Source organism: Crotalus tigris, unplaced genomic scaffold (genome assembly GCF_016545835.1).
Source record: "Crotalus tigris isolate CLP2741 ecotype Arizona unplaced genomic scaffold, ASM1654583v1 scf7180000017639.5415321, whole genome shotgun sequence".
NCBI classification, from domain to species: domain Eukaryota; kingdom Metazoa; phylum Chordata; class Lepidosauria; order Squamata; family Viperidae; genus Crotalus; species Crotalus tigris.
In genome coordinates this window covers 5178555-5199989 of record NW_024096532.1, presented here as the reverse complement: position 1 = coordinate 5199989, position 21435 = coordinate 5178555, and the positions used below count along the sequence as shown (strand labels likewise).

The following is a 21435-nucleotide window of genomic DNA, read 5'->3' as shown; positions in this document are numbered from 1 at the left end:
GGAAAAAAGAACATTCACTCTAGTGACCAATCCTTGAAAGAGTCTAGGAGGAGCCTCTAATTAATACAATCTTTGAAATCTACTTTCCCAAGTTTTTTGGGAAAAGAACAAAAGGCTCCAAATCTGGTGCCCTCTAGCTATGCAGGACTTTGAAACCCATCATCTCAACCAGTATCTAAATTTGTACTTTAGAAAGAAATAGGCAGACTCTGGACTAGTTAAGGTGAGAGGTGCTGGGAGTCCTGGCCACAACCCCTGAAATAAGACAACTTGGGAAAGTGAAATGGCCTTGCACTATTTTAGGGACAAGAACTTTGAATTTTAGTCTTTGCACCAGAAGTCAACTTTTTCAAACTGAATATCAGTATTACTTCCACAAAGACCCGGCTGTTGGCAGAGACGATACAGAATCCTAGTTGCTTGACAAAAGCCTCAGAGCTGGACACTTCTAGGCTGAGCAGGATATCGCCATGTTGAAAAGGGTGGTTCGATGACTTTTTGGCTTCTGAGGAAAATGTCTGAATTGAAATAGAAAAGATAAGGTAAGCTTTAGGAAAGAAAGAGGTTGAAGTTTGGCACAAGAGTGTAATTGTAAATATCTGAGTCACAGACCAACTGCACAATTTCTGCCCACATAAAGTCTGAACTTCACAATGCTTTATGAGGTTTTTCTTCTAAATCTCAGATAAGTAGTACACTGAAGCAGCAGCCCATTTGCTATCTGTTTGTGCCACTGGTATACCAAGTTAGGGCAAGTCAGCTCATCAGAGAAGACACTGAAGTCTGAAGGGGAAAAATGAAACGCTGGAATTTTTTCCAAAGCAAGTTTAGCAGTGGATCATTAGCAGTGTCTTCCTTCCTTCCTTCCTTCCTTCCTTCCTTCCTTCCTTCCTTCCTTCCTTCCTTCCATCCATCCATCCCATCTCTCCTTCCTTCCTTCCTTCCTTCCTTCCTTCCTTCCTTCCTTCCTTCCTTCCTTCCTTCCTTCCTTCCTTCCTTCCTTTGAATTTGATAAAAAAAAAATCTGCCAGTTTCCCATTCTAACCCAAGTAACAGAGAATAGCAAAACATCCATCATTAGAGGAAGATGCCTATTGATGGAGTCAATGGAGGAGGCTCATACAAAAGGTCTATCAATGAAAGCAACAGGTCCTCAAGGGCCTCCTGTGACAAAGAAAAGTGATTGGTGCTTATTTTCCTGGCACAGAGGGATAAAGCATCAAAGGGTAGACAGCAATGGGGCACTGTGGTAACTACCATTGAGACAAAACACTTGGCCAGTATTGTTGTCAAAGCTAAAGGACAAACTGAAATCTTTACAACAATTTTTCAAGTCATTTCAAAGTGGATTCAGCAGTGGAAGTAAGCAATATGGAAGAGCCCTAGGACTGTATCTGATGTCATCTACATTACGCTAAAGAAAAGATACCCATCAGTGTAACTCAGCTTCTAAATGATAGGATTGTGGGGTAGAGAAGGCTTTTGGTTCAATTCTTCCATTTAAAAGACTCTCAGAGTGACAAACCCGGGAGAAACCTTGGCTCTCATATTTTATTTATTTATTAAATTTGTTTGCTGTTCATCTTGCCATAAAGTTTACAACATATAAAAGCAATAAAACCATACTAATAATAATAATGATAAAGTTGGAAGGGACCTTGGAGGTCATCTAGTCCAACCCCCTGCTCAGGCAGGAAGCCCTATATCATTTTGGACAAATGGCTGTCCAGTTTCTTCTTAAAAACTTCCAGTGTTGGAGCATTCACCGCTTCTGGAGGCAGGTTGTTACACTGGTTAATTGTTCTGTCAGGAAGTTTCTCCTTAGTTCTAGGTTGCTTCTCTCCTTGATTAGTTTCCATCCATTGCTTCTTGTCTTGCCTTCAGGCTCTTTGGAGAATAGCTTGACTCCCTCTTCTTTGTGGCAGCCCCTGAGTTTTTGGAACACTGCCATCATGTCTCCCCTTGTCCTTCTCTTCATTAAACTAGACATACCCAATTCCAGCAACCGTTCCTTATATGTTTTAGCCTCCAGTCCCCTAATCAACTTTGTTGCTCTTCTCTGTACTCTTTCTAGAGTCTGAACATCTTTTTTACATCGTGGTGATCAAAACTGGATGCAGTATTCCAAGTGTGGCCTTACCAAGGCATTGTAAAGTGGTATAACAATAAGTATTTCTAATAACAATAAAATTACAAATTATAATTAAAAGAAGGGGAGGGGAGGGGCAAAATGTACCAGGGAAGGGGGGGAGATGGTCTGTCAACCACCTCCATATGCTTAACTGGTATTGTCAAGCAGGACAAGAAATATTGTTGGAACAGAAAATCACCAAGCATGCAAGCTAAGGCTTAAAAGATTTCACGTAAAGTGTTCCTTAGCAATGAGATCATAAATGTACTGAAGTGAATGCTAAGTCTACAGATTACCTCTAAAAACTAATGTATTCTATAAGAATGTCTTGTGCCTGGTTGTTGAATGGATTTGTTTCAGCAAGGAGCTGACACTTTATCTGTAAAGTAGCTGTCTATTCATTCTAGTCAGCCATTCTTACCAACAAATGCTCGGCTGGCCAGTTGCATCACTGTTTGAAACTGCTTCATACGTCCATGCAATCTCTTACAAATGGTGTTCCTGGTGGCAGGTGAGGATCTGCCCATCCACGTTTGCACATGAAATCTTATTCTAGGAGACCTATCCTCTCCCCAAGCCTGGAACTATCTCAGCTAGTTTACTTACTTGCTTTATATCCTTCTTTTCCTGCATGGGCTTTTGAAACCCATAGCATAAATCAGATTCAACTTTTTCTGTTTCAGCTGTGGGCAAGGTAGTGAGAACAGAACTGTCCTCTTCCTTCGGCTTCTTTTCCCAGCCTTTGGTGACAGCCTCTGGAAAGTGCTGTCTCTCAACTGCAAGTTTGGAGGCAGGCAAGAACATGGGCCCAAAGAGTTCGTGATTCTCTGGAGGAACAGGTATGGCCTCTGCAAAGAGAAAAAAGGACAAATCTGAAATAGAGCACAACCCTTTGCATTACAGACACCTGCTCCTTGTTAGTAGGTGAACTCTTTCATGTATTACTGAAATCATAGAGATCTGAGTTTCAGTACAACATGATTCTCTTTTCTATAGATTCAGTATGCTCAGTGGAATAAAGAAGTGGGATGATCTCTGTACAGTAAACTTAGATTGTCATTAAGTTGTGAACATCATGAAATACTCTATACACTCAGCAAAAAATGTAGAGGCACATTCATCTACTGGGCAGGTTGAGCTGTCTGTATATAGTGCCAGGACAACTAAGTTAATATAATGTGTCATGTTACATCTCACTGCAGTACCCGTAATGATTCTGCAAACTCTATTTGGCATTCTAGCAGCGCCCTCTAGAGAGTCATGGATCCAATACCATGAACTTGAAGAGTTACCAAGAGTTCTTTTCTAATCTTCTAAGCTAACTACAGTATTAGTAGGCAATCTGCATTAGAAACTGAATTTTAATCACAATGGTTCCAAATTAGCAATCTATTTCCATCAAAGGGATGCCTTTTACTGGCTTCAAATTCTGCAAAATATGAGAAGCCTGACTTGAGGCCATCCAGCTAGTTACCATTTTCCAATGGATCTTCCTGCCAAGATTTCTGCATGTGATATGAAAAGCAAATAACAAGCAACTTTTTAGGTTAGTTGGATGGGCTTTTTAAATCTGTATGCAAATCGGAGTGCAACAATTGTTTTCCTTGCATTTTTCCAAAGAAACTCCTTTAAAAAATATGGATATTCAGCTGCATAATTTAAAAAAATAATTTCTCACTAACTCTTCCATTTAATTGGATGTTAAGCCCATCCCTTGTACTCTTAAATATTTTGCAGATTTGTAATATGCTGGTTGCCCTTTGAGCATTGGGACTGTAAATCTAAAACTGCAAAGTTAGGCATTTGAAGAGATTGGCTGAGAACATCCTTGCACTGAAGGTCTCTTAGTAGCTGGCCAGCCTAGGATACATCAGAAGATTCATCTTTATAATTTTTTAAAAATTATTATTGTTAAGTAATAATTTAATAGATTAATATCAAATAAAATCTGAGCCATGTGTGATCACAATTTTTGAGCTCATTGACAATCTGCGATACATTGCTTTAAAATATTTTTAACAAGTTCTTTGCCTTGAGTTGTATATTTAAAGAGGCAGGGAAAAGATCAAATAATAATTTTCATCATCTCACACCGATGACAGTGGGCTTCAACCTCAATCTCCTTGGTCTTAGTTTAATCCCTACTTCATACTGGGTATATTCACCATATAATGTGGCCTATCGGAAGAGATTTGGTTATATCAAAAAGTCTGAACAGACTGTTAGTCATAGTCAATTGTTTAAAAATATTTATGATGGGAAGATACGATGCTTCAAAAATTCAAGAAATTGTAATATTTGTCGGGGGGGGGAGTGCTTTTAAGTCAGCCTTGACTCCTGATTACTACGTGGAAAATCTCCCTCTACCTCTTTCTTGTCGTCTCAGTGCAGGAAGATAGGGTAGCAATAGTCTTTTTGCAGAAAGAATTAAGACTGGAATGCAGAAGGTATTGCAAGATGAATTTCCAGGATAGAAGTATAACAATGGTGGCCCTCATGATCATTGCTGGTATGTTTCCAAGCTCTTTGGTGAATGAGGGGTCCTTGATGCTCTCTGAGCTTGCTTGTTTTCTTGCAGACATTTCATTACACGAACAAGGTAATATCATCGGTGCTAGTAAGGAGTGCAATTTGCTGTACCGCACTCCTTAATAGCACTGATGATGTTACCTCGTTTGGGTAATGAAACATCTGCAAGAAAACAAGCAAGCTCAGAGAGCACCAAGGATAACAAGCAAGCTCAGAGAGCACCAAGCATCATTTCAATCCTGAGCCGCCAATATTCTCCTTTATTGCTCTTTGGTGAATGCTTTTTCCACCTTAACCCTTTCAGCCACTACCTACCATTCAGTCCAAAAACCAGAAGGAATCTGTTCACCCGCTCAGCTTCAGTGTAAGAAGTGAATGCTGGTAGCTTCTGCTCTGCTGCATATTGTAAAGGATCTTTAGCATTAGCAAGCTCAGGAAGCGTATGCTGAATCACAGTGAAAGGCTGCTTCTTTTTTGGATTGCTGACTGTGACATTGTGTGAAGCCTGGAATGAAAACAGTCCAGATGGACACGTTCAGAACACTGAAGAAAACAGCAACAGCCAGCTCAAAGGGGAGGCGGGCCGGGGAATCAAACAGTAACTGTACTGCTTAGAAAGGCTGCGAGGCAGAAAAGCAACTCTAGCTTTTCAGCAATAAGGAATAGCTCCTGCCCAGAAGAGGGCAGAGCCAGGAAGCATGACCCACTGGAGCAGTGGTTCTCAACCTTTTTAATGCCGCGACCCCCAACCGGTCGTAAGTCGAGGACTACTCAACTGGTTGTAAGTCGAGGACTACTCAACAGGTGCAGCACCATTTGCAGAATGGGACTTTTGGCAGGCTCAGCAGAGCAGAGACAGCCTGGACAATTCCTATTGGCTTTTGAAAGCCAATAGAATTAGACTCTATTCAAGTGAGTCTATTATATTGGCTTTCAAAAGCCAATAGAATAAAAGGAAGTAGCACAGCTAAGGAAAAGGGGGAAAAAATGGCAGACTGCGTTGTTTGGCGACCCCCGTGAAATGGTCATTCGACCCCAAATGGGGTCCCGACCCACAGGTTGAGAACCACTGCACTGGAGTGACATCCAGCCAAGGAAGTAGTGTTTGATGCCAGGGAGAACAGTGGTACATACCAGCTTACAGAAAGTAGTGGGTAAGACTGCTTGGTTCTGCAAATATTTTTAATTACATTTGCACATGAGAAGACAAACAATGTCAATACCAATCTACCGAAGCCTAAAGTGTGCTGCAGCAGATCTTGCCCATACCAGTACATGCAGCTGTCCAGTGAAACAGTGGACACGAACCATCCATTGGGCAGCTCTTTCACTCTTCAGGATCAAGAGGAGCCCCTGGCGTGGAGATCTTCCAACCGCATGAAGCTCCACAGTCAGATGGGCCAGCCGGGTCCTGGAAGAGAGCAGACTGCCATCCCCACCTTTAGTATCAGACCATCGGGCTAAAAATTATGGAATCAGGCCTGTGCTTCCATGAATTGCTAGGATTCCTTGAATGTCACACACACACACACACACACACACACACACACACACACAGTCAAAGTGAATTATATTTGCAAGTCATTTCCCAAGGTTTGTGATTTTTATTTCATCCTCAGGCACTTCACGATAAGCCATTTTGATGCAGTTTAGTCTATGCCTGTTTTTGCTTCCTGCTCCATTCCCTACCCAACTCCAAAGAACAATGTCAGCTTTCCATAATAGTCCAGTCTCTCCTAAATATAAATGGCTTTGTTGTGTTATTTCCAGCCACACATCAATGTTGGACCCTCTGGGCAAGGTGCGAGCGCATACCTGGGGGCAACCCCTTTGGAAAGGATGATGTGAACTTCAAGATCTTGAGGAGGGTCAGGATTCTGGCAAATCCTCAGTGGCTGCAGCTGGCGTTCGGAGGCAAAGTGCTTGGGAGTTAGGAAATTCCTACGCAATTTGCAAGTTGCCTGGGCAGCCCCACCTATTGAGGGGAGGAAGGGAAGAAGAGAATTACGAATGTGTGTAACCGCTGAGGTGTAGGGTCTCACTAAGGAAAAAAAAGTTTGGGCTGCATCCGCTAATTTAACCTCAAAGACCTTACAGTGCAACTCCACTTTTTTGGGTTGGCAATGGCTTTTCACTTGTCATTGTTGAGTTCACACAGGTCCCTGTCTTTATTTTACTGACATTCAACTTCTATGTGTGATAGGACCCACCTAAATTGTATCCTGTATATTTTTAGCATAATTATTCATTTAATAATTAATTTAATTTAATCATTGTTCATTTAACACAATTATTGATTCATACTTGCATCTTATTCATGTTAGAAGTCTGGCTTTCCTCCTTCCTGAAGGCCTTCTTTTTAGGTCTAAAATCAAAAGTTCCTTTCTTCCTCCCCCTCCATATACACACAACATGTTCACACTCATTTCACTGCTATTCTATTACACTGCTAAACCCCACAACTTCTACCACCTGCAATAAGGCCCTCCAGAGTACATCCCATACTCCCATAGAAACAGCATGTAATTCTGAAGACAGCTCTGCTTCTGTGTGGCCCATACCAGGCCCCAGGCGTGTGTAGATTGTATTGACTCCACGATACTCAGCCAATGAAGTCACCCCTCCATGATTCCTGCTTGCCCACTTAAGCAGGCCTCTCGCAGTATCTGGGAAATCAGTCTCTGCAAATACTACCTGTTGAGGGGCTGAGATGCTGGAGCCCAGAGAGACCTGGAAAGATAAGGGAAAAGAATCTTGGCCTTCAATTATTTTGATTCCCTCAAGCATATCTCATTTTTACTTTAATCTGGGAGATAGTAACAAGAGCTACATGTATAGTCCCACTCAAACCTAGGGTTATTAGATATCTGAACAGACAAAGGAGGGTACATACAAACAGAGAGGACAAAGGGGGGGCAAAGGGGGGATGCGCTGTTTAGCTTTTTTGACATCTGTGACAAAAGTTACAGTGAAAAATTGCAAAAAAAAATAATAGTACCAAGGTCTACATGTATACGACAGGTCCTTAGTGCTTCTGAGCTTGCTTGTTTTCTCACAGACATTTCATTACCCTAACTCAGGGGTAGGCAACATTGGCTCTTTTATGACTCGTGGACTTCAACTCCCAGAATTCCTGAGCCAGCATGGCTGGCTCAGGAATTCTGGGAGTTGAAGTCCACGAGTCATAAAAGAGCTAAGGTTGCCTACCCCTGCTAACTAGATAACATCATCAGTGCTAGTAAGGAGTGCTGTTTGCTGTCGGTTTATATATTCTGGTGTCTTGCCTGTCTGTGTGGGTGGGGGTGTTCTTAGGGATTCTTTGGTTGGGCTTTTTACTAATGGCTCTTTGGCAGTTTCTTGAAAACAGTATAAACATAAGGTGACCAACCGTCCTCCTTTAGGGAGGACAGTCCTCCTTTTGTGAGTTCTGTCCTCCTAATGTCCTCCTTTTCGATATTTGAAGACTAATCTGCAGGGCTTTTTTTTTTCTCATAGAATGCTCAGAACGGTGTTCCGGCACCTTTTTTTTATGTTTTTTTTTCAACTTTTGCATGAGCTGTGCTACTCCCCCTATTGGCTTTCGAAAGCCAATAGGAATTGCTGCTGAGCGCGCCAAAACACCCGGCCGGCAAACTTTGCATATGTAAGTTGTCTGCAGCAAAGGCGAATTGGCGGGAACTTTGCACCCCTCCCTGCTACCCAACTAATCTCCTAGTTAGTCCCGAAGATACCTGGAGGAGACTGAAGCAGCGACGCCACGGTAACTTTCTTTTGATCTTCGGTCCTGCTAGGACAATAATGGCTGCGGGCGCAAGAGACAGGGACAGCGGGGCTGCTGCGGGTGGGGGTGTGAAGGATGTCGGTGGCCGGCTGCCCCCCGTGCTGTGGGAGCCGCGGGGCCTGCTCTACATGGGGCTGTGCAGGGTGGGCGGTGGTGCTGGTGGGGCGGCTGCAGGCGGGATGTGTTGACGGCGGGCTGCCCCCTGGGGCCGGAGCCGGCACAGCTGGTGCTTTGGGAGCCATGGGGCCCGCTCTATACGGCGGGGCAGCAGTGTTGGGGCGGCTGCGGGCGGGAGTGCGGCATGTAAGCATAATTACAATATAAAATATTATTGTTACAAATGTTTTTTATTATGCATTTATCATATTATAGTGTATTCTGTATTATTGTTGCAATGAATAAAATGTTTCTTTTATTTATGATATTTTTTTCTTCAATTTATTTGTGTCCTCCTTTTCATTGTAAAAAAGTTGGTCACCTTAACAAACAGCCCAACCAAAGAATCCCTAAGACCGCCCCCAGCCACACAGACAAGCAAGACACCAGAATATAAAGAGACAGCAAACAGCAGTCCTTACTAGTTAGGGTAATACCTAGTTAGGGTAATGAAACGTCTGCAAGAAAACAAGCAAGCTCAGAGCACCAAGAACCCCTCATTTCAACCCTGAGCTGCAAATATTCTCTTTCACTGGTACTACTTGTATATGAAATTACTTTTTTCCAGCATCAGAAAACATTTCTGATTTTTCAATTGCAGGAATGTGCTAAAGCTGGTTGGGAGGCTCAAGAAGTATCTTGCAGATCGGCATGTCCAGCCTGCGGCCAACAGGCCCCATGCGGTCCTGGCCCTGCAAGATCATAATAAATATTAAAAAATAAAGGAAGTTAGTTATGTGTATGCCTTAACTATTTTATATGCAGCCCAAGACAAGTCCTCTTCACTTAATGTGGCCCAGGCAAACCAAAAGGTTGGACATGCCTGTTTTAGATATTCAAAAAGCTGGACAATGTTTGAATTTAAGGCTATGCCTTCCTGCTAGGTGGAGGACATGAGGATAAAAAGGAGGTCCTCCTTTTGCCACACATCTGAAAATCCTATTGACACCTCACTGACTCAATTTTCCCATCCATATGGTTGAACAACAATAAGTTATTATACAGGATGATTCTGAGCTCAAACAAAAAGAGATGATGGTGGATTTTATATGTTTTTAAAGCACTATTAAAAATTGATTTGCTACCAATCTGTTCTTTGTGCTGACATTTTGTCCATCATCTTTAATTTGCTCAGGAAAAAGTCACCTCCAGAGGGTCCAAATGTAATATTCTCCACTTTTGTCCTGTAGAATTTCCTGTCCAAATTCTGTTCTCACCTGGAAGGTCCAGTTTTTTCCAGGAGAAGATGACAACATCCATTGCACTGGCTGCTGGGAGTGCAGTACAAAGATGGGGGCCCAGCTCAAAAGATTTGGCGCCAACATGAGAGTTACCTGAAACAGGGTCAAACAGATAAAATCTCTTCACCACAGATCTTCATTATGTTCTGTATATGTTTATATAATGGTTCTTGGAATACCTTCATCTGATAAACTTAAATTTATCTCCAATTTTGGCAGAACAAGGTCTATAGAGATAGTCTTGAATTCTTGAGGGTATCTGAAGTATGACAAATGGGTTTAAAATTAATTTAATAGCTTGCCTTTTTGAATTTTGAAATCTGGATGCCCTGATTAACCTGATAGATTTTTGTAAGGTTCTAAAGACCTGGCTTTTCCTCCAGATATTTGGGCCTAGCAGTTAGGTGAGTTTTGTGGTGATGTTCTTTTCTTTCAGCAGTTACTGTTTAACCAGGGAATCATTAGTTGATGCTGTTATGATTGTTTTAATCTTGGTGTGCTGCCAAGAATAACAGCTGGGAAATGGGAGGTGCATATAAATTATTTAAACAAACAAGCAAACAAATTTCAGAGCTGATTCATATTTGATGAGGTCTTCCTTTTTTATTTCTTCATATCATTGTAAACAAATAATGTATAAGCTACCAAATCATTTTAATTATTAGGGTCACCCTTCAAAAGTTTTACTGCACAAATTACAACTTGATGAGAGGAGAGGAGAGGAATTCATTTTCCAGACTTGCATGACTGTAATTGTATGTTTATTGTACTTTCTATTTTAAGTTGGAATTCGGTTCCTAGAAATTTATTTATCAAATTTAGGTACCACCCATCTCACTCTCCAAGTGACTTTGGGAGGTGTGCAGTTTAAAAGCACAGGAAAAAATAAAAATCATATAAAAATGCAATACATTGGTAAAAGGAGCCAGGTGGAAACATAATTAAAATCAGTTAAAATTTAAAAGACAGGTGGAGGGCCTGCTGCTCTATAGGCCCCATGCAAGTTGGCAGTCTCTTTCGAAAGACCAGGAGAGAGGGGGACCACCTCGCCTCTGGGGGGGAGGATGTTCCAAGAATTGAAATTCTTTAAGTGAGGAGTCCATAACATACCTTCCCTACATGACCGTGTGGGACAGGCTGATGTGATGGAGTTAAGACAGTCCCTCAAGTCACTGGACCCCATGCCATGTAGGGCTTATCTGAGTTCTTATCAGATTCTATGACAGATTTTGTGGGAATCGCACTCCTCCCAGCCCAAACCAGCATGGCAGTTTCAAGGAGGGAGCTGCGTCAGAGACAGCCAGACCATGCAGAGCACTAGCCAGTTTTCTCTCCTTAACCCCTCCAATTGCCTTGTACCTGGGCTTTGGCAGGCCTTCCTTTGCGCAGGCTGATGACATGCACTTCTTGACCCGTGGAGGAGAGTCCCTGGCTGATACATCCTTTGCCTCTTCGCAAGACCTCCCGGAAGCCCAGGATAGGTTGGGAGGTGGAGGCAGACTCAGGCAGACAAGTGAGATGGTGCCAGGTAACTGCAGAGCAAAACAGAGATTGTGCCTTTGGAGCCAAAGCTGCCTTCACTCTGTTTCTCCTCATTCCCAAATACAGAACCTAAGCCAAAGCTGTCAGGAGTTTGAACTTAGAATTGGTTTACTTCTTTATGAGATCTAGTCTGTACTCCCATGCAAAGAATATGAAACGTCTGACAATGAATGAGGACAGAGGGCAAGAAAAGCAAGGAGAGGAGCAAACACTGGGCAGAACAGATCATTGGGTGCAGGGCTTACGGGACTCAATTGCTGAAGTCCTGCTGCTCTCTGAGGATTCTCTTCAGAGGGTGCTAATAATTATATCCAGCTCCAACCACTCAGTTAATTATATCCAGATCAGATATATGCTGAAGGGCTTCAAGCAAAGTTAGTCTAAAGAAAAGAAGAAATAAGGGATACATGATAGCAGTATTCCAGTATTTGAGGGGCTGCCACAAAGAAGAGGGGGGGTCACATTATTCACCAACGCACCAGAGGGCAGGACAAGAAACAATGGTTGGAAACTGATCAAAGAGAGAAGCAATCTGGAATTAAGGAGAAACTTCCTGACAGTGAGGACAATCAACCAGTGGAAAAGCTTGCCTCCAGAAATCGTGGGCGCGCCATCACTGGAGGTTTTTAAGAAGAAGCTAGACAGTCACTTGTCTGAGATGGTATATGTTCTCCTGCTTGAGCAGGGGGATGGACTAGAACAGTGATGGCGAAGCTTTTAGAGACCAAGTGCCCAAAAGCTGGCCCCGCCGCCGCTCCACCCTCTGCCCTGCCCCCCATCCTCACCCGGCCTGCCCGCAGGGCCACTCACCGCCTCCAGGGCTCACCGCAGATCGCCCAGGCAGCCCAGCAGCGCCATGGCAGTCATGACCTCTCCCCATGCCCTGCAGCATCAACTGTGCACAATGGGGTGTGAGGGCAGAGTCTTGTCTATGCTGCCTGGCTGTCATGTCCTTGGCTGCACTGCTCCGCATGGGCCACGCGACTCTCCTTCAGGGGGGCTGCTGGAGAGGAGGGGGTTGTGGGGGGAGGCGAGGCTGGGGCAATAGCACATGTGCCCACAGAGAGGGCTCCGAGTGCCGCCTCTGGCACCTGTGCCATAGGTTCGCCACCACTGGACTAGAAGACCTCCAAGGTCCCTTCCAGCTTCTATTCTATTCTATTCTATTCTAAATTGGTGTTCTTTTCTCTGCTTCTCTTTTCTAATGGATCCTTAGCATGCTCTGTCCTCATCAGGTATATTTGGGGTAGGAATGCCTCTGAGTTGCCTCTCAAACACCTCCCTTATTTTGCCTTCTGTGATTATGTACAATTATGTTTTGTATGTTGTTTTTTTAAATCCAAACTTTTTTTCAGAGAGAAAGAATTTAAATAAAATATTCTATTTTTTTCTGCTGCTAACAATTTGGAAGCAGACTTAATCATTTCACTTGGTACATCCTAAATTATTGGTCCTATGACCAGCCCACTGCAATAGCATCCCCCACCCAAAGATATATATGGCACTTACTTTCCGGGGGTTCGGGAAGAGTCTTAAGACCAGACCTGATTAGGGTGTCAGTGAAGTCCCTTTTTTTAATATTATGGTTTAATTACTATTTTTAATTATTAGTTTTGGCTATGTTTGGTTGTTGTTTTTAATCTGTTTTGATTATATATTTTGATGTTGTGATCCACCCCATATTTTTTTTTGAAGTGAGCAACTGTAATAAACCTTAATCTCCTTCTCCTTCTTCTCCTTCTACTTCCTTATTCCATCGGAAGAATCACTATTACTAATTCCACATTCAAATCTGGTGCAAAACAAATTGTCCTGTGCCTGCTGCCTTTTGCAAAGTGACACCAGCTTTGGATGGCTATTCTGGTAATGAGAGTGGTAGAGAAGTCCAGCGTGACAAGTGGAATTTTTACCTTCTACCCTCCCCCCATTATTGACCGTCCCCCATCAGGTGTTCTTAGAATGGTGAAGGAAGGTCAGAGTGGCAGAGAGAGAACATTGTGGTTGAGTGGGAGGGAGTTATCCAGTAAAGTAGGAATCAGAGCATGCCAGATTGGAAAGGGACCTTGAAGATAATCCATTGCTGCAGACACCTGACAGATGGCCAGCCATTTGACCTCTCTTGAAATATCTCTCCTGCTCGCCTACTCCACCTCTGCAACTCAGATGCTATCTCTAGGACAATAGAGACTCTACTCCCCAGAAAAGCAAAAGAACATGTTGGTTTCTAGGAGATAGCTTAAGCGCAACGTATAAAATCCATTCTTCACTTTCCGCAGCTTGTCCCAGATTGATACTGTAAAAAGAGCCCCACTTGCTGGCTTCACAATTTTGCCCTGCTTCATTGCCTGGAGGAAAGCACATTAAAGCAGCTGCCTGGAGAAGCCCATGACTTCTAGGAGCCCAGCTTCTCTTCAAGAATCACTAAAGCCTTAGATTACATTCCCCTGCTGGAGTCATTGGTAATTCATGGCAATGTTGTAGGACAGTGATGGCGAACCTTTTAGAAACAGAATGCCCAAACTGCAACCCAAAACCCACTTATTTATCGCCAGGTGCCAGGTGGGTGTGGCCCACTGGATGGGTGTGGCAGATTGGGTAGGTGTGGCCAAGGTAGGCGTGATCACCTCAATGTTGCTCATGGGGAGGGACACCTGTGGGGGCCGGGCAGGGTTGGGGGAGATCCAGGGGGTCTCTGGCAGGTGGGGCAGTGGGCAGGAGGCTCATCCTGCAGGATGAGGTGAGGCAAGGCGAGGCAGGGTGGGGGTGCCATTGTCACAGGGCAAGGTGAGGCAGGGGCCAGGGCGGCTGCTGCCTGACACCATCGGCCCCTGCACACAGAGGCCAGCGAGTGCATGGGTGCTGGGATGCATCCAGCCATGTGGGACCTCGGCGAGTTAGCGGGCGGCTAGATGAAGAAGGACAGTTGCCATCTCCGGGGCATGGCACACGTGCCCACAAAGAGGGCTCTGAGTGCCGCCTCTGGCATGCGTGCCATAGGTTCGCCACCACTATTGTAGGACATTCTCCAGCAGGAGAATGTAATCTAAGGCCCTTCAGCTGCATTACTTCTCACAGCCTTAGATACAGCATCCCAAGCCCACCCAGACTTGTTGAAAACTTGTGTTAATGTTAGAAAAACGGAAAATTATTAAACCAATACAATGCAGTCATGTATATGTACTATTTCATATTCTGGGGGAGACCAAGTGGAAAAACCACTTTCTGTATAGATTTATTTTTTAAAATGGATATGCCACCCTTCAGAACAAAGTTTCTAGCGTGGCTTGCAAATGCTAAAAATCATGATTTATAATACCTAACATAAAAGCAATAAAACAGCAGAAATTTAATAATTATGCTGCAATGTAAGTTAAAATAATAAATTTAATATTTAATAAAATAAATATTAAATATTAAAAGACCCACAAAATTGCCTTTTTTAATACTGGAAAAGGACATTCCTATCACTGAGCAAACAATGGAATTTAAGGAAGAGTTCCTTGAACATTCTCCCTTTAAATCAACAGTTCGTACTTGGCTAATCTGAGAGCCTAAGAAAGACAAGGAGAAGCCGAGGCCTTCTACTGGCATTAGCTTAAAAAAACAAAGTGAAAATTACCAGATGAAAATCTGCATTTGTGATCTGCAATGTGTCATGTGTCTGTTTTTGTCTGAAAACAGCCTGGCATATATTTTCAGTCATCTATTATAGGAAAGTTTGAAGAACAAGTCAAAGGATTAGAACAATGTGTGGCCACACTTAAACACAATTCCCTTAAAAACTAACCTAAACAGTAGAAAGGGAGAGGAAGCATTGGGCTGGTTGCTAAAAGTATCCATATCTTCCAAAAAATCCAAAAGAGTGAACTCCTGGATATTGTAGACAGTAAGCCTCGTTAAAATAATTGGAGGAATTAATGTGTGCAGTGCTAATGTTGGAGCCCACTTTCATCTGCCCAGCTAAAAAGGAAAGGTGGATGTTGTAAATCTTTCAAAGAAGCAGGAGGTAAAAGACTTCAATGACCCTAACAAAATTGTAGGAGACAAAAATCTGACAATCATGCTGTTTTCAGGAAATCCCTAACATATGAGCCAGCTGTGTGCAGCAGCAGCCAAAAAAGCTAATACAATCCTGGGTTGCATAAACAGAGACATAGAATCAAGATCATGTGAAGTATTAGTACTGCTTTATAAAACCCTAATGAGACCAGACCTGGAATACTGTAACCAGTTTTGGTCACCATATTACAAAAATGATGTTGAGACTTTGGAAAAAGTTCAGAGAAGAGCAACTAAAATGACCAAATGCCTGGAGACTAAAACATATGAAGAGTGGCTGCAGGACTTGGGTTTGGCTAGTCTAGAGAAAAGGATTGGGGGGACATGATAGCAGTATTCCAGTATTTGAGAGGCTGCCACAAAGAGGAGATAATCAATTTATTTTCCAAAGCACCAGAGAGCAGGACAAGAAACAATGGATGGAAACTAATCAAGAGAAGCAACCTGGAATTAAGGAGAAACTTCCTAACAGTGAGGATAATTAACCAGTGGAACAGCTTGCCTCCAGAAACCATGGGTGCTCCATCATTGGAGGTTTTTAAGAGACTGGACAGTCACTTCTCTGAGATGGTATAGGTTCTCCTGCTTCAGCAGAGGGGCTGGACTAGAAGACCTCTAAGGTCCCTTCCATCTCCTATTCTATTCTATTTGTCTCTGATGTTTCTCAGGAGGAAGAAGAATTAAAGGATGCACTATTTTAGTTTGAACTGAATCAGTAGAGAAAATGTAACTGAGGAAATGGAAGTAAGAGGAACATTAAAGAACAATACTAACGAAATCTTGAATTCTTGGTTTTAAGAGAAATCTATTTTATTTATTAGATGTATATACAAATTAAATATTAGTGAAGCACAGTTGCAAAGTATTCCAAAGAAAATAATGTTTCTATACCGAAAAGGCTTAAGGAAAAGCGAAGACAGCATGACAATAACAATAAAAGGCCTGTGTAGAAAATATCACCATAAAAAAGTACAGGACAAGTAGCCAGGAAGGGTAAAAATGGTGACAAAAATCTTTAGCTAACTTTGAGTTGAGATTGGCAGAGGATGCTATGAACAATAAGGCCTGCAAAATGGCATTTTACCACCTGCAAAATGGCAAATGTTAATAACTAAGAACAGGGAGAATTGTGCACTTTTGTTTTAGTGTTTTGTTTTTTCCCATAAGAGGGTCTGTGTTAGGCAGTTGTGACATTGCTGAATCTTGAGTCTTGAAAATGCTAGAAAAAGCTCAGGGAATAATTGCTGACTTTGAATGCAATTCCATTCCAGGACTAGATGGAATAGATCATAGGGTACTGAAGGAATTTGGTGACATTTTTTATATTGTTTTGGAGAATCTTGTAGCATTGAAGAAGAGGCAAATGATTGGAGAAGATCAAATACTGTCCTTTCGAAAAGAAAATAATTAACCTGACATGGGCTCCCAAATACAATAATTATCAGAAATCAGGATGAATCTGTCAAAAGGTCTTAACAAACTATCTCACTTGTTAAAGATTCTCTTTTATAAATCTTGAATAGTTGTTTTTTTTTAATCAGGTAGTTTTCTTAATAAATTGTGAGACTCGTGGAATTACAATATATCATGATTTCAGCAAAGCAAGCTCAAAAATCATACCCCAAATGCTCATCAATGATTCTTCATCAAATTGGAGAGGTTCTGAATAAGTTCTGGGCCTGGTAGCTTCCCTATTTTATCAATAGTAGAGAAAATTTCAATGAATTTTTTAGATTGTGCAGAATTGAATGGGGTAGAAAATACCTCAGAAGACAAAAATAATGAATAAATAAAAATTCTGAATTTGAGTCAATGGCTTCCAAAAACAGAAGTGTATTTTTAGGCTGCAATATGAAAAGTACAGTTTCCAAATCGTGGGAGTAACAATTCCACATGATTCTTCATTGATCAGATCTCATCTTTAATTATTGTGTTTGGTTCTGGGCATAAGGCTTTAAGGATTTAGAAAAATTAATATAGGTTCAGAGTAAAGCTGTGCAGATGGTTACGGAATTGGAAATTAAGTTCCATAAAGAATGCTGGAAAGCTCTGAGAATGTTTGTCTTAAAGAAGAAGAGACTAAGAGGGCATTTGGCAATCTTCTTCAGGGACACAGAAGAATAAGACCCAGGGCTAATCTTTAATGTATCGGTGGGCAGAACATGATGTAATTAATATAAGTTCCAAGTAGATGACTACTTAACAGTGAAACAGTTCAAAAGTGGAACTTTTTATCCAAAGATAAAGGTATTATAATAATAATAGTAGTAGTAAAGTTGGAAGGGACCTTGGAGGTCATCTAGTCCAACCCCCTGCTCAGGCAGGAAACCCTACACCATTTCGGACAAATGGCTGTCCAGTCTCTTCTTAAACACTTCCAGTGTTGGAGCATTTACTGCTTCTGGAGGCAAGCTGTTCCACTGATTAATTGTTCTAACTGTCAGGAAGTTTCTCCTTAGTTCTAGGTTGCTTCTCTCCTTGATTAGTTTCCACCCGTTGCTTCTTGTCCTGCCTTCAGGTGCCTTGGAAAATAGCTTGACTCCCTCTTCTTTGTGGCAGCCCCTGAGATATTGGAACACTGCTATCATGTCCTCCCTCGTCCTTCTCTTCATTAAACTAGACATACCCAATTCTAGCAACCGTTCCTTATATGTTTTAGCCTCCAGGTAAGCTCTGTCCAGTTGATATATTTAAGCAGATATATTTAAGCAGAAACCAGGCAGCTATTTGTTGGGGGTAATTTGGATTTCTACCCTTAGATGCTTGATGTCCCAATATCTCTTTCAATCCTATCTAAAGAGTTAGAAGAGAATACTTGGGAAAAAGAACTCCCTCAGCTATTTTGGCTCCAGATTGAACATGAGCACCTTGAATAGGTTTTTTGCAGCTTAACCACAGCCTTCCAATTTCAGTTCGCGCTCTTATTAGCTTACATTGTACCAGCTGCAGTTCTGAGAATAACCCCCTATATACCTTGTTGAAGAAATTATGGCAAACAAATATGCAATATTTTGATTATGCATGCGCACATAAAAAAAAACATTTCAGTGTTCTGTACTTAAGAATTTGAAAGATGTTTATGCCTCCTGCATGTCTAGCTGCTAGTACACAGTCCATTTAGTTTTTCATAACTGTGGTCAGAAATAGCTTGAGCTTGCAAGCTGCTCTGGGATTCATGTGAGACAAAAATGACATGATAGACATTATTGGGGGGAGAGGAAGAATGGAATTGAATACTTCATTTGGTCAAGTGTGATTAGACACAAAAAGAATTTGTCTCCAGTGCAGAAGCTCTCGGTGTACATGCAAAGTAACGGAATAATGATAATCATCATCATAATATCAATAAGAGAGAAGAGTAAAGGAGATAATAAGAAAGACAAATAATACTACAGCCACACTACATCGATAAATACATGGGCTATTACAAGTTCACTCTCACACTCCCCACCACTACTCCCCCCTTTTGCACACAGTGCATCAGCCCTAACAAATCACTCATTGTGGATTAAAAGTTGGGACTGCTGAATTTTAGCAGCCTGATTTTTACCTGTTCCAGCACAAGTCCAAAGGGCAAACAATAAACACCATCTCCATAGACAACCGGCTGGTTGGTAACTGCCACACATGATTTGCAATTGTAGATTTTTACTAGTCACAACCTATGTGGGAAAACAAGATCAAAGAAAGCATGAGGGCCGGAGGAAAATATGTTTCATAGCCTCCGAGCTTTTCAAAATTCCTAGACAGTTTAATTTTACGTTCAAATTTGAAGACATCAAATACTTCTGTCTACCTGAGACACAAATGTATAAATAACTAAAATACCCAAACCACCAAGAGCTCTTCATACAGAGCCTTTACTCCGTACAATCTTCTTACCAGCTTGTTGCATGCAGGATATCCATCAACCAAGTCCATCTTTTCATCATGTGCAGCCAGCATATTTATTGGTCTCTTGACCTTAAGTCCTGGCCATGGCCTTGGCTAACTCAAATACCGGGATTAGCTTGCAGATGTTTCCCCCTGCCTTGATCTTCCCATGTAACCATATCAACACGCCTCTGTTCCACCGTCTCCATGGAGGGGAGGCTTATAACCCATTTTCACCACCACCACCACCTGAAGATAAAGTCTGCTCTGCAACATTCTTCAGCCTACCTTTAGCTTCCAGGAATTATAATAAAACTCTACCACTAATAAGGGGCCAAATGAAACATCAGCCCAAAGTCAACTATCCTCACCCTGGCCCCCAATCAACCAGTCTTTATTAGGTCTGCCTATGAGTTGAGTTCAGAATATACTACCCCAAATTGTCCTTAAAACTTCAGTCTAAGTAGTCTCAGATGGAAGTCACTTACAGATACTCACAACAGTTCTTTTAGCAACCATTCGAAGTTACAACGGCACTGAAAAAGTGACTTATGACCGTTTTTCACACTTACGACCATTGCAACATCCTCATAGTCACGTGATCAAAATTCAGATGCTTGGCAACTGACTCATGATGGTTGCAGTGTCCTGGGGGTCATGTGATCCCTTTTTGCAAACTTCTGATAAGCAAAGTCAATGGGGAAGCCAGATTTATTTAACAACCTTAACAGCTGCAGCGGTTCACTTAACAACTGTGGAAAGAAAGGTTGTAAAATGGGGCAAAATTCACTTAATAACTGTCTGACTTGGGCTCAATTGTGGTCATAAGTCAAGGACTACCTGTAGTTCCTAACCCTAATTCTACTCCATAGAGGAGTTATGGCAAGGGGCTGTAGCCACACAAAACCTGAATGTACTGAGTGTCTTTCTAAAAACAAAATAGTTTTTATGCTCACTTACGTTTTTAGGGCTGTATACAAGAAATGTGCGTTTGGCTTACACTTTTCCGTACAGCATCCCACAAATCATTGACTCTCTGAAGAGAAGAAGCTGGCTTTCTCTTTCAATAGCTCACTGGTCCATTTAATCTTTATTATGCCCTCCAGCTGATTTCCCAGTGGCCCTTCTTGAGCATGTGCTTGCAAGGGCTCAAGATGCAAGGGGACATTTTGCATGCGCCAAATGTGCCCCACCTTTTCTCCCAACCTTTGGTCAAAATCTTTCTCCTTTTGACTCCTATTTCCTCCAATGTCTTTCACGTATCACTCTCACCTTTCAAAGCTCCTTTAGAAGCAAAGCAGACTGCTGTACTTTGGAGTAAAGTTGCCTCAAGGTTGCACGCTTGGGGATTACAGGAGAAAAGGGAAGTTCTATGCTCTTCAGCCGGCAAAGCAAGTAGGACCCTGGGGAGACCCAGCCAAAAAGACTCTTACCTTCCTCAGCAGAGCGGCCTCAGTGCCCTTGAAGCCAGGCACTGTTTAGGAAAGCTGAAGAGGAGCAATTGCCACCTGAACTGAAGAGGAGGAAAGAAGTGGGAGCGTGCCACCTACTTCAGGAGATGCAGAAATCATGGACAAGTCCGGTCCCAGGCCGGCATGATTTAACAATAATAAAAATTAGGCAGCCAATATAAAGTTAAAAATAACCGTGGGGCCGTGGGAGGGTCAAATTTCAAGTGAGGGGGGAGGGTGCACGGAGTGTGTGGCAGCTGTTGATTTGTGAAGGAATTCAGCAGTGGAGGAAAGGTGCTCCTGAGACAAGGAGCGGGCACTGCCAACCAAAGCATCCAGAGTCCCATTTCCCTCTCCCCCCCCCCTTTGTCCCTCTTTGCACTGGCTTCTCCACACAGAGGCAGGGCACGGGCGGTGGCTGAGAGATACTAAATCAGCAAGCTTCCCCTGATGATGCCTCACAAAATAAGGAGCATAAGCTAAGTCCCAAATGGGCGTTACTAAGGAGATAGCTGGATTTATGATTAATGCAGACATGCAAAGGGAGAAACTTCCTGAGCATCATTCGCAAGTTTGTTGAGCCCCGTGGTGATGCACTCTAGGTCAGGCTGTCAGGCTGCCTCCCACCCACCCACCCACCAAGTTGGGCTTGGAAGGAGATGTTGCAGATAA

The 21435-nt window shown here is 42.4% G+C and overlaps 1 protein-coding gene across 3 annotated transcripts in view; it reads right to left on the bottom strand.

Annotated features, from left to right (window-relative positions):
* LOC120304579 (transforming growth factor beta receptor type 3-like) overlaps positions 1 to 21134 on the bottom strand; it is a 32872-nt gene extending 11738 nt beyond the window's left edge. The window contains exons 1-10 of one of the 3 annotated variants that reach the window (XM_039335350.1): positions 20746 to 21134; positions 18990 to 19101; positions 11198 to 11370; positions 9815 to 9931; positions 7222 to 7390; positions 6476 to 6635; positions 5930 to 6086; positions 4976 to 5165; positions 2738 to 2979; positions 372 to 518 (exon numbers count right to left, since the gene is read on the bottom strand). In XM_039335350.1, coding sequence (XP_039191284.1) covers positions 372 to 518; positions 2738 to 2979; positions 4976 to 5165; positions 5930 to 6086; positions 6476 to 6635; positions 7222 to 7390; positions 9815 to 9931; positions 11198 to 11370; positions 18990 to 19068 — 1434 coding nt within the window. In that variant the 5' untranslated portion in view covers positions 19069 to 19101; positions 20746 to 21134. The remainder of the gene's footprint in view (positions 1 to 371; positions 519 to 2737; positions 2980 to 4975; positions 5166 to 5929; positions 6087 to 6475; positions 6636 to 7221; positions 7391 to 9814; positions 9932 to 11197; positions 11371 to 18989; positions 19102 to 20745) is intronic. The other 2 variants (XM_039335348.1, XM_039335349.1) reach the window with 2 other exon arrangements.
* Between the last annotated feature and the right edge of the window lie 301 nt (positions 21135 to 21435).